This window comes from Erithacus rubecula (assembly GCF_903797595.1).
Source record: "Erithacus rubecula genome assembly, chromosome: 22".
Lineage (NCBI taxonomy): Eukaryota > Metazoa > Chordata > Aves > Passeriformes > Muscicapidae > Erithacus > Erithacus rubecula.
Window position 1 is genome coordinate 9,719,122 of NC_136674.1, and position 17,639 is coordinate 9,736,760.

The window sequence follows — 17,639 nt, forward strand, 5'->3', positions numbered from 1 at the left end:
GGAATTGCTCAGACTGACCTGTCACAGGATGGTTTGGGCTGAAAGGACCTTAAAGCCCATGGGCAGGGGCACCTTCCCCTATCCCAGCTGCTCCACCCAGCCCTGACTGCCACTGTGGCTTAAGATTTGCCAACTATTCCTTTTTCAAACTGAATTTAGGCACCAGTGCCAGGAACTGTGGTGTCAGGCATTAACCTGACTGTCACCTTCTCCAGGTGGCTCTTGGAGGAAGGACTCCAGGGAATTGAAGAGCTCTGGATATTTTTAAGGGACAGAGAGCTCTCCAGGACACCTGAGTGCAGTTAATCCTCACACAGCAGCTCTGGGGCTTGGCAGCACCAGAGTCAGGATTAAAGCTGTGCTCAACATCCTCCTCTCAGCAGCAACAGTGCCCCGAGTGCAGCCAGCTCAGGGATCAGTCTTGGCTCTCTGGGAGGATAAAAAGGGGTTTTTAAAGCAAGTGCTGAGCTTTCTCTCTGAGATCTGACCAGTTGTGGCTTTGCCTTCCAGAGGAGAAGTTCAATCCCTCCCTTTGGCTTCCTGTGCATCTGGAATTGCTGATCCCATTTCTCCAGCCAGGAGCTCCTTCTGTAGTAACAGAAGGATTTAAAAGGCTTTTAAATATGTAAATCTATTTTCAAAGCAAAATGACCCCTCCAAATGTTCATGTATCTCTCAGAAGGAATAAAGGGTCTCTGTCCTAATATTTTATGCAAATCTTGCTTTTGCTCTTGCACTCAGGCATGAATGAATATCAGTGCTTCAAAAGAGGGAAAAAAAGCTTCATCAAAAGAAAAAACCTTTATTTCTATTGCATAAATAATGGTAAAATTAAAATATTTTTATACAGATTATATATTTACAGTAGAGTTTGGTTAGAAGGAACAGCTGATACATATGGCATTCAGTTTTCCTTTATACACTCCTTTATACACTCAGATAACTTGCAATAACATAGGATTTATTTCAGTTGCATGCCCAGTTAATTTATATTAATATTTACAGTATTTTGTACAAAGGTTTTTTGTTTTACATTTTTTTTTACTATTATGCTGCTGACTTTGTGAATTTTTGTCTTTAATTAAAAAGCCATGTCTTTCATTAACAAGCCAAAAAATCGTGTGAGTTTACAAATGAACAGAAAATGGCTGGAAAACATGAGATGGTGACAAAAGGGAGACAGGGATTAGTGGAGAACTTCCTGGAGATGAGGCATTGATTCCTTAGATCCTGCTATGGATTCATGGCAGCAGGCTGGGCCCTGGGCTTATTCCACTTGAAGCCAATTAACTCTAATGAGCTATTTCTGATTGACCCTAGGGCCCACCTGCTCTGCCTTCCTCCCCCATCCCAGAGAAATCTGAGGGAACAAGAGCTGGAAGAGCTTTGGCTGCTCTGGAAGGGATGCTCAGGAATGTGACTCCATCCTTGTTGTTGAATGGAATAAAGGCAGGAGTTTGGGGGTTGATGTCAATATCACCAACTGCACCCTTTGGAATTGTCCCCAGGAGGGACAGGACGTGCCCAGGTGCTGCTGGCACCACTCAGGGGCTCCTGGAGCTACCTCAGAGCTTCCCAAAGTTCCCTGGTTGGGTGATGGAGACTCAGGACCAGCTGGGAAAGGAAAGCTGGAGCATGGATCTCACCTAAAGCAGGGCAAATCCAGCTGCTGGCTGGGGATGCTGGCAAAGACAGGCCAGGAACAGCTGGGGAAATAATTGGGTGGTAAATGGCAATTTCATTTAGCAATGGTTTTCAAAGCTACAAAGTGTTTTGGTCTGTCTTGACAGAAAATAAAAAAACAAACCCTGTGGTACTTCCATCACCAAAGTGTCAAGTACTGAGCTCTAGGTCCAGAGGATTTCTTTTTTCTCTTTTCTCCCTCTCCTGAGGCTGCAATTATTTCATAGTGAAGATGTCAAATTACAGTTTTCCAGACTTTTGCCACTGGAAGTGGAGCACACTTCCAATTAAAATGGTGTTAGATTTTCAACCCACCTTGCTCTTGGTGGAGCTTCTGCATTTCCTAGAGCTGCCTAAAATGTCCTTCTTGAACTGGAGAAATACAAGCCGTGTCCTGATAACAGCCAACAACATAAAGAGATGGAAATGCTGTGAAACTTTTATTTTTATGCATTATATTCTTGGGAAAGGAACAGGTTCTAAGTGATGCCAGGGAAATGTAATTGCACTGTCAGAGCACAGGAGGGTAAAATAATAGATTGAAACCCAGCAAGTTCTGTACATCTTCATCAGTGGAATGCAAGCGTGATTCAGAGCCAAGAAAAAAAGACACTTCATCAGATTCTCATTTTAGAAGAGTTGGTTTTTCTTCTTTCAAACGCTCATCCATAAAGCAGGAACTAAATCATGGATTACAGGGGTGGGTAAAATAAGGGACTTCATTCTTGGAGATTGTAATGCAATTCCTCCCACTGCTTCTCCCCTCGCTGCTCCGGGGCTGGCGGGGGCTGTGCTCCTGTCACCCCGGGCTGGTGACAGCCCTGCCAGCTCTGGCACGTGCAGGGCACCAGTTTTCCATGGGAAAACTGAGAATCCCCCTGTCCTGGGGCCCTGACCAAGGATGGAGCTCCTCCCAGTGCCAGGGGTGGCCCAGGAGATGTTTTGTTCTTCTGTAACAGACAGGAAGATGCAGAGTGGGGTTTGGGGCCAAAATATTCCTATGCTATGGGTACTCAGCTCATCCAAACAGAGTGGCAGCCTTGGGAATGTTTTCTACCTTGGCTTGCTTTGCTTGCTTCCTACCCTAGATCTGGATTTTAAACCCCTCTCTACTTGGCCCAGTTTAAAAAGAAGGGCATCTAAGCTGCTGGAATTAAAGCAACCAACATCCAGTGCACACGTCCAACAGGTGAGACCTCTGAATAACTGGGATGGAATCTCTCAAATGAATTGGATTGCACCCAGATATTCAGCTCACGCTCACCAGGGAGCAGGGACAGGAGCTGGGGGTCCTCCTCCCTCCCACCCTCCTGCTCACCCAGGGGCTGGGGTTTGTGATCACTGTCCCAGCTGCTGGGGGATATGGGAGGGCCCATCAAACAGGAAGGAAAATTATTTTGTGAGCTCTCTTTAATTCCCTATCACCTCCCACAGCTTGAGGACCACAGTGCAGACAAAGCCAAGCCTTCCTAATTGAAATATTTCAGTTGTGTTGACATTGCTTGTGATCAGAAATTGCTCCTCAGTGGTGCACTCCTGGAGGGACCAGGCTCCTGTGGGTGGCACTGGAGGTGACACACCTCCCTGTCAGAAGGATCTGGCTCTCCAGGGCCACCAACACCACCAGCATGGAATATCCTGGGTTGGAAGGGACTCACAAGGACCTCAAGCCCAGCTCCTGATAAAGCCACCCCCTGTCCTGCCTGGACACTGCCCTGAAGGAATGGCTTTGGCTCTGACAGGTGAGCAGTGCTCCTTCAGCAGCTTCTGCTGGAATTCACTTCCCCACAGCCTCCCAGTTGTTTCAGCATTGGTGAGTCTGCTGCTCCTTCTGCTGGTTCTCCAGGAACAGGGAATCAGAATCCCTGCTAAAGCCAGTGCTTGAAGCCAAGGTCAGCAGTGATGGGGCTGCAGCCTTGCAGGAGCAGGACCCCAAATCCTTCCACCAGAGCTCCATCCCCACATGGAGAGCTTTCCCACAGTGTCCTCAGCAAGCCCAGTGCTCAGGCTGAGTGATTTCACCCCCTCCTGAATGAAACCAAAGCCTCTCTCGGGCTGAAATCATCACGTTGCTCTCAAAGCCTTCCCTGCACCTCAATCCCTTAATTGCACAGTTTGTTGTGGCCAAGCCAACAGAGCTGCTCACGAATTCCTGATAATTTCCTGATCCATGAGAAGCCCTGCCCTGCTGCTGGAGCCGTGTGCCATCCCTGGAAGCCGGGGATGGCGTGTGCTCTGCCATGGTGGCACCCATGTCACGAACAGCCAGGGTTGCCATGGCAATCCCCTGTTCCTCCAGAAACAGGGCTGAAAAGACACTTCAATCCTCCTGGAACTGCCAGGAGCAGAAGTTTGGAGCTTTTTCTGACAGCTCTGCTGCAGTCTGGGTATTTTTTTTAAAGTATGTTAATTAGCACTTAAATAGTTTTTTTTTTTTTTTCTTAAAGTATGGGATGTGGGGGTTTTATTTTTATGTCTTTGATTCTTCTGCTTTCTCCCCCCTCAACATTTGCCATCAGGTTCCAATCAGAATTTTACTGCTCTATTTTTACCTCCTGTCTGTAAAAGCAGCAAAAAGCCCTATTTTTCCTCTCTTGTGTAGAAGAAAAAAAAAAAAAAAAAAAGGAGATAAATGGATGTTACATAAATGGAGCCAGGGAGGGAGGTAGGAGACATCCAGCACTGCTGGATGGGAAGATTGTGGGGAAAGAAAGGATGGAATAGCTTGGCCTGATCCATCCTGCATTGCCAGGAGCCACTGGTGAAAGAAAGGATCTCTTCACAATGCCTGGAGATGGAGGAAAGGAAAGGAGACCTCTGGCAAGACATGACTCTGATTCATAATGGAAAAGTGAGGTTCCCTACAGAAAAATCACACCCCAAAACCCCCAAAATCCTGTACCCAGTAAAATCAGTGGGGAGTTGTGCAATGAACTCTACTGACACCAGGCTATGGCTTTTACCAATATATTCATTATAGGTTTGGTTTTACAAATGGAGCTACGAGGGGAAGGGTTGGGCTGGAGAATGGCTCTATTTACAAGGGTTTATGGAACATGCAGGAGGGAATTCTGGAACCTTCCAGAAAGCTTCAAGGAACACAGACAATCATTGTCCATGAGGTGTCCAGAAGGGCCTGGAGTCTGCTGGGGGTTTGTGGCAATGGGTGAAGAAAAGAGGGGAAATGCCTGGTTTGGGGTTGTGGGTTTGGGGCTGTGGGTTCGGGCTCATCTGCCCACACTCGCTCCAGTACAATCCCAGGCACAAAATGAGTATTCCTTGGTGGCAAGGAACATTCAGACTTTTTTTTTTTTTTTTTTCCCCACAGCTGCCACCTTTCCACATACCCCTGAGACCTAAAAGAGGGGATGAGTTTCCTTAAAATGATCTCCAAGCTTGTTATGTCCAATGCCCAGCACAAAAAAAACATGTCTGGGAACCCCAGCACTGAGAATCCCACACCAGAATATCCCACTGATATTCTGTTGCTGCTCTATAGCAAATGGAAATCTCTCCATCTTCTGGGAGACAGAATAATTTTTAATGGAATATTCTACAGTTCACCTCTATTGGTCACAGCAGAACAGAAATGCAGGAGTTGTGTATTTGGGAAAGGCAGAAAAAAACCAATTAGACTGCTGTGGAAAAGATGTTGTCTTTGGGATGGAGGGGACACCAGGAAAATGGCAGGAAAAGGTGGAGGTGGGAGACTGAGACACCTAAAAGTGACTTGAGTTAAAAGGGGCCATGGGAGACAGAACAAGGAGCAGCAGATTTTTAAATTAGGCTGCTAAAAATACAGGCAAATGTTGTCACTCAGACTAGTAGAAAAGCTGGGATGAGTGCTGGGGAGGGATCCAGTGTAAGCCAGTGGCTGCAGTGTGGGATGAAGGAGGCTGGGGCTGTGCAAGCCCTGGGGAGCCATCCTGTGGCACAGGAACAGTCACCTCCACTGCCAGGAGCAGCACCTCAGGGTACCTGGGTGTGCCTGGAGCTCTCCCAGCACAGCCACCCCTCCCCAACACCCGAGTGCCCCCATGGAACTGCCCTGGAGCACTCCATGATCACCAGCAGGGACAGCCCTCCCAGCAGGGCAGGAGATCACCTCTGTCCTAGTGTGGCACCCAGGGCACCATTCATCCAAAGGGAAATGCATGGATTTGTGTCAAGTTTCAAAGGAAAAACCCCTTCCCAAGTAATCCTGGCTCCTTGCACTTCCCATGTGGTGTCCCTGCTCTGCATCATTCCATCTTCTCCTTGCTGCTCCTTAAAAAGTGTTCCAGGAAAGCCACCCAATGCTCCCTGGATCTGGAAGTCTGACACACTTCAAACACACGGGGGTGGCCTCAGCTTTGGCTCCTTCTTCTCCTGCCATGTTCGACTTTTCTGACAGCCCCCTTAGGAGCCTGCCCATGGGATGGATCCTGGGAGGGAATGGAGAAGCTGGCTGGTCAAATCCACAGTTTACCACTTGGGTGAAAATAAAACCACCCCCACAGGATGATGGCTGCCATGCAGGTTTCACTGCAGATCATAATCAGGCCACGTGAAATGGAATAAATTAAAATTGTGCAGGCAAGGAGAGGGGAGGAAAGCTCGGGAAGAGCTTCCCTCAGGATTTTCACCTGGAAAAAAAAATCTTGAAGATCAATAAAGAAGAAGGGTAAAACTGCTGGAGAGGAAATGCTGAATATGCAGAGAGGCTCGAGGAGAGGGAGGTTTAGCTGGCGCTGGTGGTGGCAGAGTCCCTTGGAAGACTTTGCACAAGTTCAGCAATGCCCAGGTGGGAAAACAAGGGGGTGCTCCTCAAGCCCTGATTCACAGTCAGAAAAAAAGGCCAACAGACTCCTGCTACCCCACAGTCTCGTGTCATAAGTGGAGTTGATGAAGCAAAAAATAGACATTTTGTATGGTGCTGGCAAATTCTCCCCTTTTCCCCTCAGAAAATACTGTACAAGGATGCTCTAGCTCCCCTCTAATGCCGTAAACTCCATGGCATGGTCATAAGGGAAAAGGAAAGTGAAGCTGGAACACATGGAACAGAAGGAATGGGACTTGCTTGTGGCAATGCTACGATCAACTTCCTGGGAAGGTGGGCCCGGCAGGAGCTCCGTGGGATAGTCAGTGGGCCCTGGGTAAGGACAAGTCAGGAGGCTGAGCTCCTTCGAACCGCAGAGCGCCAGATCCCAGCCTCCTCCGCGCCGCCATCGCTGCTTCGAAGCAGAAATTGGGGACTCCTGGATATGGGATTATTGCATTAGGAAACAAAACCTTTAAAGCATTAGAACAGCCCTTTGATGTCCCTGCCAAAAGGATGTGGTCGGTTCACAGGACACGCTGCCGGCTGGGGCACTGCCCGTGGCCACGTGTCGGTGCCGTGGGGTCGGCGGGAGCTCTCCCTGGTGGCGCCAGGGCCGTGTGAGCCGAGCCGGCGCTGCTCCAAGCCCGGTGCTGCTCCAAGCCAGGTGCTGCTCCAAGCTGGTGCTGCTCCAAGCCCAGTGCTGCTCCAAGCTGGTGCTGCTCCGAGCCGGCGCTACTCCATGCCGCTGCGCAGGATCTGGTTGGCCGCGATCAGCATCACGCTGATGATGAAGGCCATGGCGAAGGCGCAGATGAGGCTCTTGCGCACGCACGTCTGGCGGTTCTGCTTCTGGGCGTGCACTGCGGGGACAAGAGGGGCTGTCAGTCACAGCGGGGCTTCTGCACCCTCCTGGGGCAGCTCAGGAACCCTCCTGTCCTCACTGTCACCTCCCCTGCTGGGGCGCTCCCAAACAGTACACCTAACCTGCCAGGACTTCCATCCCAGTCCTTCCTAACCCTTCAGGAACTCCCCTCCCCCATCATGGCTTTTAAACCCTTCAAATACTCACAAGGATATTTGGGGTTAGCCATATATTTCTTTTAAGTTCTTTGTGAATTCCGAATCATAGAATGGGGTTGGTTGGGTTGGGGTTGGGTTGGGTTGGTTGAGTTGGGTTGGGTTGGATTGGGTGGGGTTGGGTTGGTTGGGTCAGGTTGGGTTGATTGGGTCAGGTTGGTTGGTTGAGTTGGGTTGGTTGGATCGGGTTGGATTGGGTTGGGTTTTTTGGGTTGGGTTGATTGGGTTGGATTGGGTTGGGTTGTGTTGGTTGGGTTGGGTTGGTTGGGTTGGGTGGGGTTGGGTTGGATTGGTTGGTTGGGTTTGGTGGGATTGGGTAGGGTTGGTTGGGTTGGGTTGGTTGGGTTTGGTGGGGTTGGGTTGGGTTCGGTGGGGTTGGGTTGGGTTGGTTGGGTTGGGTTGGTTGGATCGGGTTGGGTTAGGTTGGTTGGGTTGGGTAGGGTTGGTTGGGTTGGGTTGATTAGGTTGGTTGAGTTGGGTTGGTTGAGTTGGGTTGGTTGGGTTTGGTGGGTTGGGTTGGTTGGTTGGGTTGGATTGGATGGGGTTGGGTTGGTTGGGTCAGGTTGGGTTGATTGGGTCAGGTTGGTTGGTTGAGTTGGTTGGATCGGGTTGGATTGGGTTGGGTTGGGTTGTTTGGGTTGGGTTGATTGGGTTGGATTGGGTTGGGTTGTGTTGGTTGGGTTGGGTTGGTTGGGTTGGGTGGGGTTGGGTTGGATTGGTTGTGTTGGGTTCGGTGGGATTGGGTAGGGTTGGTTGGGTTGGGTTGGTTTGGTTTGATGGGGTTGGGTTGGGTTTGGTGGGGTTGGGTTGGGTTCGGTGGGGTTGGGTTGGGTTGGTTGGGTTGGGTTGGTTGGATCGGGTTGGGTTGGGTTGGTTGGGTTGGGTAGGGTTGGTTGGGTTGGGTTGATTAGGTTGGTTGAGTTGAGTTGGTTGAGTTGGGTTGGTTGGGTTTGGTGGGTTGGGTTGGTTGAGTTGGGTTGGATTGATTGGGTTGGGTTGGAATGGGTTGGTTGGGTTGGGTTGGTTGATTGGGTTGGGTTGGATTGGGTTGGGTTGATTGGGTTGGTTGGATTGGGTTAAGTGGGGTGGGGTTGGGTTGTTTTGGGTTAGGTTGGAAGTGATCTCAAAACTCCTCTTTGTCCCATGGGCAGGGACACCTCCCACTGTCCCAGCTGCCCCCAGCCCTGTCCAGCCTAGCCCTGGGCACTGCCAGGGATCCAGGGGCAGCCACAGCTGCTCTGGCACCCTGTGCCAGGGCTGCCCACCCTCACAGAGAACTTCTTCCCACTCTCTGACCTAAACCTTCCCTCTTTCAGATTGGACTAAGCTGTCTCTAAAGTTCTTTAATAAAAATTATCGACCTTGTGTGAATCCCTCCAACTCATCCAGGTCAACTGGGCATGAAAAGAAAATCAAGAGGTGCTCCCTGATGACACTCAGGCTCCCATTGTGACAATCCCCAGGAGTATCTGTGGTACATGAGTCACTTTTCCAAACTGTTTTAGATTCTCTGTGCTTAAGCCGAATCAGATTTATTAAGAACCTTTCCAAGTGACTGCTCACAGAATAATTGTCAAAAGAGGTGAGAGCATCAATTAAAAAGCAGATAGAGTTGGGATTTTTAGCACTTGTTTTATTTAATTTTACTTTTTGCTAAGCTCATCAGTGAGAATTCGTGCTGTGACTTAATAAAGCCAGTTCATGTCTCTGTCTTGGCCTCCCCACATCTGAATGTCAGAACCATGTGTGGTGTTGGGGCACTGTGGAGATTTTGTTTGCAAAGGTCTTGAAGGTTTCCCCAGGCAATCCTAGGGTGATTATGGCTGGAACAGCACAATTATCACCCCAGCTCCACCCCCATGATCACCACTAAACCATGTCCTCAGTGCCACATCCACACTTTTTGGACACCTCCACGGATGGGGATTCCACCATTGTTGGGCAACCCTTCCAGTGAAAAAAATTTTCCTATTTTCCAATCTAAACCTCCCCTGCCCAGCCTGAGGCCGTTCCCTCTCCTCCTGTCCCTGTTCCCTGGAGCAGAGCCCGATCCCCCCGGCTGTGCCCTCCTGGCAGGGAGTTGTGCAGAGCCACAAGGTCCCTCCTGAGCCTCCTTTTCTCCAGGCTCAGCCCCTTTCCAGCTCCCTCAGCCTCTCCTGGGGCTCCAGCCCCTTCCCAGCTCTGTTCCCTTCCCTGGACATGCTCCAGCCCCTCCAGGTCTTGTCCTGTCCCCAGGATTGACCCCAGGACTGGAGCTGTGACCTCAGCAGTGCCAGCACAGGGGACAGGCACTGCCCTGCCCTGGTGCAGCCCAGGGGCCATTGGCCTTTTTGGCCACCTGAGCACACTTGGGCTCATGTCCAGTCACTGGACCAGCACCCCCAGAGCCTTTTCCAGCTGTCCAGCTCCTCTATCCCAGCCTGGAGCATTCCATGGGCTGCTGTGCCATGGAACAAGTGCAGGACCTGGTACTTGGCCTTGTTGACCCTCATCCAAGTGGCCTGTCCAGGCGAGTCAGGGAAAGCCAGGAAATCATCCCTCACAGGATGGGCAGCTCTGGGCTTTGCTTTGCTCTTTGGTCTTGGTTTGCCCTGGGAAGGGATGTCCCTGTCCCCTTTTCCTCATGGATGCTCCTGTGATGACAGGAGACTTCCAGATGGTTGACCCAACCCCAAAACAAACCTAAAATGCAGCCAAGGACAGGCTTCAGGTGCCCACATTTGGAAAGCTGGAAAGGACAATATTTTTAGAATATGTGGAAAAACCCCTTGTTCTGATACAGTCTTGAACCTCATCAGAGAGCCCTGGATGCTGGGTTTGGAATCCCAGTTTTCTCTGCCATCAGCTCCTCTGGCTGGTGCTCAGCAGTGCCCTAATCCCAGCTCCCAGTGGCCCCAGCTCAGTGCCAGAGGCACACAATCCTCCTTAGGGAGGGCTGGAGCCATCCTGCCCTGGCCAGGGAATGTGAGTGAGGTCTTGCTGTGTTCTGGGCAGGGAATTAAATCCTCCCTACCAGCAGCTCTCCCAGGCTCCTCACTCTCTGCTTGCACTGCTCTGCTCCTGGATTCTTTCTCTGTCTTTTATAAACACTCAGGATCAGTGCTGTGGCTCCCTGGCTTTGTGCACAGTGCCCTGGTGCTTTGAAAAGCTAGTTCCTGCCCAGCTGTAGTTATTTCTTTATGTATTTTTCTATTATTTCTATGCTTTGAAAGCACTCCCAGGCAGCAGAAAAATTGCTGTCAGGTGATGGAAACAGCAGCCCAAGGTTGGGCAAGGGTTTATTGGGATAACAAACTCACCTCTTCAGAGGAAAAGAGTAAAACATGCTCAGTGTTTTTGCAGAAATGTTCCTGAATTGAACAACTCCTTGAGGGCTCTGTTATAAAACAGAGCCTGAAGGCAGCAGTGTGCAGGGAAGTCTCATTTACTGCTCTTTACCCACTGAAGGGACACCAAACATCCAAATTACCTACAAATAACCCCAGGGGGAAGGGGAACGTGTGGAGGGGCTGAAGGCCCAGCCAGACCCTCTTACTGTTGGCTGGGAATGACTCCAGGAGATGGGTATGACCATTGCCCTGCTCCCTTGAAACCCACAGGGAGACAGAGAAGCTGCACCTCCTGATGTCCTGATTCCTGGAATTTTCCCTACATGCTGCTCTCTTGAACATGAAGTTCTATTTAACCACTCCTGCTTACAGGGCAGGGCTTGCCCTCAGCTCTCTCTCCTTTCTCTAAATCCATAATCTTTGAGCACAGGATCTGCTTTTCCTGCTGGCTGGCATTGTCCCAGGGCTGGATGCCAACATTTGTGTGTCAGTGGGAGCTCTTGCCACCCATGGGACACGCCAGGGGTTGGATGTGGAGCTGGTTCTTGGACATGAGCAGAGCCTGAGGCTCCTCTGGAGAAATCCTCAACCCTTCTCAGGGGAAAGAGCAACCCAGAGGCTTCCAGCATCCATCAGGCCTCACCAAGGTCTGGCAAAGGCAAAACAAGGCTGGGTCATTCTTCATCTTCTCCACACTCCCAGGACAGGCTGGTGAGGAGAACCCCCCACTGGCACAGAGCACAGCCCCCAGAATTGGGGCTAATGGTCCAGGCTGTTCCAGGTCACCATGCCCATGGTGGGTTTGGGATGTGCTCCCAGCACTGGGAGCCTGCAGGAGAGCAGTTCCTCACAAGGACAGCAGTGTATTTATAGTGGCCCTGTCCCAGCCCTGCCACAGGTGAGTGATGGTGCCTTGCTCTGGCTGCCTGGAGTTATTTTTGGTTTAACAGGTCAGTTTGTCATTGCCAAGCTGAGCTGAGCAGGGCAGGGGGGAGCTGTTGGCTGCATCCTGTGGATTTTGGGGGTCATGGCTGAGGGTGGACCCCTCCTGGCACCAGCACCAGTCCTGTAACCACTGAGTGCTGTGCCACCAGCTCTGTGTCCTGAGTGTTGGATGGAGGGAGCTGCCAGGAAATGGCTGCTGGACTGTAAATCTTCGGGAGTGTTATTGCAAATTGTCTTTTCCCTGTGTCCCATGAAATCACACAGCACTCACTGTCCTGTCCTGGAGATAAAAAGAGATAAAGCTGAGGACAGAACTGTGCCTCTGCCCTGGCTGTGTCCTTCCCCTGGATGTGACATCCTGCAAATGACTCCAGTGTTCAGAGGGAGCTGAGGAAACCCTGGACTTGGCCCTGACTACAGTACAAGTATTTTATTTGGGGTGAACTGTGTGGTGAGAGGTGCAATGTCAGAAATCTCATGGATTTGTACTGACAGTGATATTACCTGTACAGTACTCTTCATCACCTGAGCCAGCTGTGGAGAAGGGGAATGTCCAGATGTGGAAAATGGGGAAAATCCAGGTGTGAAGAAGGGAAAATCCAGGTGTGGAGAAGGGGAATGTCCAGTGTGGAGAAGGGACATGTCCAGGTGTGGAGAAGGGAAAATCCAGGTGTGGAGAAGGGGAATGTCCAGTTTGGAGAAGGGGAATGTCCAGTGTGGAGAAGGGAAAATCCAGGTGTGGAGAAAGGGGATTGTCCAGTGTGGAGAAGGGAAAATCCAGGTGTGGAGAAGGGCAATGCCCTGGTGTGGAGAAGGGGAATGTCCAGTGTGGAGAAGGGGGATGTCCAGTGTGGAGAAGGGAAAATCCAGGTGTGGAGAAGGGAGATGCCCAGGTGTGGAGAAGGGGGATATCTCTGCCCACAGGAGGACAAGGTCTGCAGCTGGTCTGAGATCCAAGAGCTCACCCAGAGGTGACACTGAGTGGAGATTCACCAAGGTGAAAAGTCTCTGCTGTGTCTGCTCCCTTAGGAGATCCCCAAACCCCAGGGAGAACCCCTGGGGCTCATCTTGGCTTCATTCCTTCCCAGATCTGAAGGCCCTTCAATGGGGTGGATGACCATTAAATATAGATGGGAGCTGAAAGAAATATCTGAATTGCTATTTGAGGAGTTGAGCTAAGAAAGGAAGTTCTTTCAGGGTGCAATTCTTCCCATCCCAAGGTAGCACCTAAATTAAACTCCAGGAATTCTATCCACAAAAACATCTCTTCAGAGCACTAGTCAGAAGTGAGTGACCCCCAGGGAGACACCCCAGGACAGCTGACAGCTGTCCCCTGGTGCCACCATCCATGAGGTGTAATTCCTGCTATTGAGCCCTGTAGGGATCCTGGAGTTTGAGAACTGGGAGCTCTGAGGGCACCAGAGGCTCATTCCTGGCAAGCCTGGAGAGCTGCAGGGACACAACTTGTTCTTTCCTGGCAGAAATTTCCTGTCAGAGCTGCCACAGACCAGAACTGTTCCCTTCCACTGGGATCTGGAGCAAAACTTTGCCCTGTTGTTGACAGTTCAGGTGATCTTTATTCCCTGCTGGATTTGTGTGTGTTCCCAATATCTAAAAAAGGTTCTGTTTTGCTTCTAGGTTCTGCCTGGCACCAGCAATGCCAAAACATCCCACGAGAAAAGCTGTTCCTGCTGCACTTTTGGAAACTGGAGCTTCCAAAATGAGATGCTGAGCATTTGGGACCCAGTTTTGTTTTTTTTTTTTTCTGGGATGGTTCAGCCAAGCTCCCCAAACTCTGCAGCAGTGACATCTGTGTCCCCAGGGATCAGCAGGGCAGTGGGCACCAACAGCTCCAGGCAAGGAAGAAACATCTCTCCCTCCCTGCTGCCCTCCAGGAGAACATAAAAATGGTTTCTTGGCCTGATTCAGAGAGTGCTGCTGCTGCCTCCCTCCTGCAGGTTTGTTAAAATTAAATAGCTGTGCTCCTCCAGCTTCTCTGCAGTGTTTAGCAGAGGGCAGGGTAAGAATGGAGCTGCTGCATCTCCCTCATTAGCCAGGCCAAGGACTGGGCTGTGTCTCCATCATCTGCTTTGTGCCTCAGCCTGGTGCCCTTTCAGCTGTTTGACCCCACAGAATGTCAGAATTCCCCCCATGGGCTGCAGTGGCTCTCCCAGGGCACAAACTGAGCTTCTGTTCCATTTCCCTGGGCTCCTCTGCACACGAGAGGATTTCATGGAATCATACAATGGTTTGGGTTGGAAGAGAATTAAAAAAACACATCTTGTTCCTTGGGTAGGGACACTTTCCACTATCCCAGGGTGCTCCCAGCCCCATCCAGCCTGGCCTGAGACACTGCCAGGGATCCAGGGACAGCCCCAGTCTGGACAACAAGGACCTGTCTGGTTGTTCCAAACAGCACTTTGGAGCAGCATGAACTCCTCTGGCCAAGGCAATAAAAATTCTTCTTCTGAGGTGACTTAAAAATGGGGAATGTCCTTGCCAGTGTCAGCTCTGTCAAAGTGCAAAATCCACTGCAGATCCCAGTGTCTGCTCCTCATTCCTGATCCCCTGTGGCTCTGCTGAAGGGAGGAAATGTTTCCCCTTCTCTGAGTGCCTCCAAGCACTGCTCAGCTCTTGACCTTGCAGAGCTCCAGTCCTGGCTGGGGCAGGTCCTGGCACCTGAGAGCAAAAGGTGCCCAGGGCACAGACCTTACTGCTGGTGTTACAGTGCAGGACAGCCCCAGCCGTTCCCTGGGAACCTTTCTGGGATTTAAACAAAACTGGAGAAGCCCAACACAGCTTGGTAGGAGCTGTCAGTGCCAAGGAAGTCTTTCCATGGTGGGATGAGGGAAATAAAGGTGTTTCTGTAGGGAAGTTCAGCCTGGCTTAGACACTCATCTCACATCCCTCTGCCTGCATCCCACCAGAGAGAGGGGAAAGCCCCCAGTGCTTCATCCTTGTGCCTGAAAAAGGATCAGCTTTGCTGAGGGATAGAAATCTGAGGGCAGCTGTTGAGCTCTCTGTGTGTCCTTGCTCCTCACTCCAAAATAACTCCCTGCCAACCCCATGCACCCACTCAGATCAGAGCGAGTTTCACAGACACAGGAAGGGGAGGATTGATCAGAAGCCCAGGGCCTTCCTCTCTCACCTTCAAACTCCGTTTGGCAGTTGCCAGAGTTCTCATTCAAGCTCTCCTCCTCGTTGATGATGATGTTCTCGATGTCCTTCATGGTGAGGTGGTCACGGAAGGCGTGGTACAGGATGTGCTTCAGCTCCTCCAGTGTTATCCTCTGCATGTCAAACTGTGGGAGACAGCCCAGTCACAGCCAGGGGCTCTGAGCAGAGCAGGCAATGCCACAACCCCCAGCCTGTGTTTTACCAGCCTCATTTCAACACCCCAGTGTGGGCTCTTGCTCTCTGGGGTTGATTTCACTTTAACAGTGAATGCTGTGAATGGGTGCTGCCCCTGCCAGCTCCCTTGACACTGGTGGATCCAGTGCCCTCCCCAGGAATGGCATTCCAGGCTGGAGAGGCAGCACTCCAATGCTTCCATCGGGACTCCCCTAGTGTCTCTCACACCTTCCATGAGCCACAACCCTGTTTCTGCCCCCCTTTTTTACCTTCCTAAGCTCCCAGTTGTGCCAGGGTGGGAGGAACAAGGAGAGGACACTTCCCTCTGAGCTGATTTCTGTTGCAGACCCAGTAGGAAATGCTGTTCTGACACCAACCAAGTGTTACATCCACAATTCCTGCTGAATGGGAACATTTTGCCCCAGAAGAAAGACATGTGCAGTTTGTGTTATCAATTAATCCCTTCTAAAGGTGCAGCAGAGAGGAGACACATCTTGGCTGCTGTGCAGTGCCAGGGGAGCACAGGAGTCTCTCTGAGTTTAGGAAAGAAGGTTGGAAAGGTTCCAAGTCATGATGAGGTTTTCTGAGTGCTGCAGATGCTCCTCCTCTCTCCCTGCCTGGACCTGAGGCCTCACAGCCCCAAAGGGTTCATGCACAGCAGTCAGAGCTTTCCAGGGCTCCTGAGCCCATCTGAGCCCCAGCTACCCTCAGGGTCCCCAGAAAGGCCAAACCCCCCTGGTTCAATGCCCCAGTGGAGGGAGGGCAATGCCAACTCACAGCTACTTCTGCCCTGGGAGAGTGAGGGTGCAGCAGAAAATTCCCATTCCTTCTCCAGCCTGGGGAGAACAGCACTGTCTTGGGGTGCACTATAGGATGTGCCCAGAAATGTGAATTCTGTCCCATCTGCTGTACAGGGTGGGACAGTACCCCTGATCTCCTGGCACATATTCTCTGCTAATGGGCCATCTTTAAACCAGCTGGGCAATCATCTTTATCTTCCCACAGCCCATCCTCCCTCCAGGAGATATCTCCTGTTCATGGCCACTGAGTCCCAGTGCATGACTGATAAAATTCCATCATCCCACTGGGAGATGCTCCAGCCAGGGCAGGAGCCAAGCCTTTCCTACCCAGAGAAAAACTGACATTTTGGACACCAAGGCACCTTCTTTCCACTGGATTCCAGAGGAAAGCCAGACCTTTGCACATCATCCCTGCACCTTCAGAGGAAACTGCACCTTCTCCAGGAGCACTGCTCCAGCTGAACCACATCTGCCCCTGCAGGAGGATGCAGCCACCATTGAATGGGACTGTGCCACCACCCTGACTGACTGACGGGTGTCAGCTTGGATTCTGACTCTGGCAGGGTTTGGGATTGTTCTTTGTAATACTGCATTTCTATTTTAATTTTCCTGGTAAAGAGCTGTTATTCCTAATTCCCATCTCTTTGCCTGAGAGCCCCTTAATTTCAAAATTATAATAATAATTCAGAGGGAGGGGTTTGCATTCTCCATTTTAAAGAGAAGTTCCTGCCATTCTTAGCAGATGCCTTGTCCTTCAAACCAGGACAAGGACAAACCAGGCAGGACAGGACTAGGGCAATGGCTCCCCACTGCCAGAGGTTTGATGGGATATTGGGCAGGAATTGTCCCTGTGATTGGGGCAGGGTTGGCACAGGGTGCCCAGAGCAGCTGTGGCTGCCCCTGGATCCCTGGCAGTGCCCAAGGCCAGGCTGGACAGGGCTGGGAGCAGCTGGGACAGTGGGAGGTGTCCCTGTCATGGCAGGGGTGGCACTGGATGGGCTTTGAGGTCCCTTCAACCCCAAGCCTTTCTGTGATTTTGATTCCCTGAAGACAGAAAAACCAAACCCACAACTACAGCAAACCCCAGATTTGTTAACCCTCGGAGAATTGTCTGAGCCAGGGATGGAAAAGAATTCCAGCAGAGGTTGAACATCAGCCCTGATGAGGTGGAACAGGGTCACCAGGTGCTGAGGGGATGCTCCTGCAGGCAGGAAGTGACCACAGGGATGGAATTATGGTTTTTGCCAAATGGATGGAATCAGGAAGGGGCTCAATGTCAGGCTGGAGTTTTCTGGGATGAAGACTCCAAAGGAATGCAGGATGGGATGTTGGGTGAGAAATCCTTGGATTTATCCCTGGGCTGTCAGTACTGCAGGAAACCACCCAGGAGGGCTGGGAACCCTGGGCAGCTTCACTGCCCCCTGCAAACTTCCAGCAACACCCCCAGCACTGCTGCAAGGCAACCAGAGGAATTATCCCAAATTTCCACACCTTCAGTTGCCAGGAGAAATGCTTTTTGTCATGGAACAGGATGTGAAGAGCACAGCTGCTCCCTTTTCAACATTAAAGACAGCAGAGCAGGGCTGGTGAGATTTGTTCATGCACAACAAAGCAGGATGGAAACTGGTGATTAAATCCCAGGGGGATTTGCAG

At 51.0% G+C, this 17,639-nt stretch overlaps 2 protein-coding genes across 4 annotated transcripts in view; both read right to left on the minus strand.

Annotated features, from left to right (window-relative positions):
• Nucleotides 1-17,639, minus strand: part of LOC306811325 (S-adenosyl-L-methionine-dependent tRNA 4-demethylwyosine synthase TYW1-like) — a 396,352-nt gene that overhangs the window by 139,092 nt on the left and 239,621 nt on the right. The window lies entirely within an intron of this gene.
• Nucleotides 789-17,639, minus strand: part of CALN1 (calneuron 1) — a 139,241-nt gene continuing 122,390 nt past the window's right edge. For all 3 annotated transcript variants that reach the window (XM_079324938.1, XM_079324940.1, XM_079324939.1), the window contains 3 exons: nucleotides 14,984-15,137; nucleotides 7,202-7,344; nucleotides 789-7,134 (listed from right to left, as the gene is read on the minus strand). In XM_079324938.1, coding sequence (XP_079181064.1) covers nucleotides 7,217-7,344; nucleotides 14,984-15,137 — 282 coding nt within the window. In that variant the 3' untranslated portion in view covers nucleotides 789-7,134; nucleotides 7,202-7,216. The remainder of the gene's footprint in view (nucleotides 7,135-7,201; nucleotides 7,345-14,983; nucleotides 15,138-17,639) is intronic.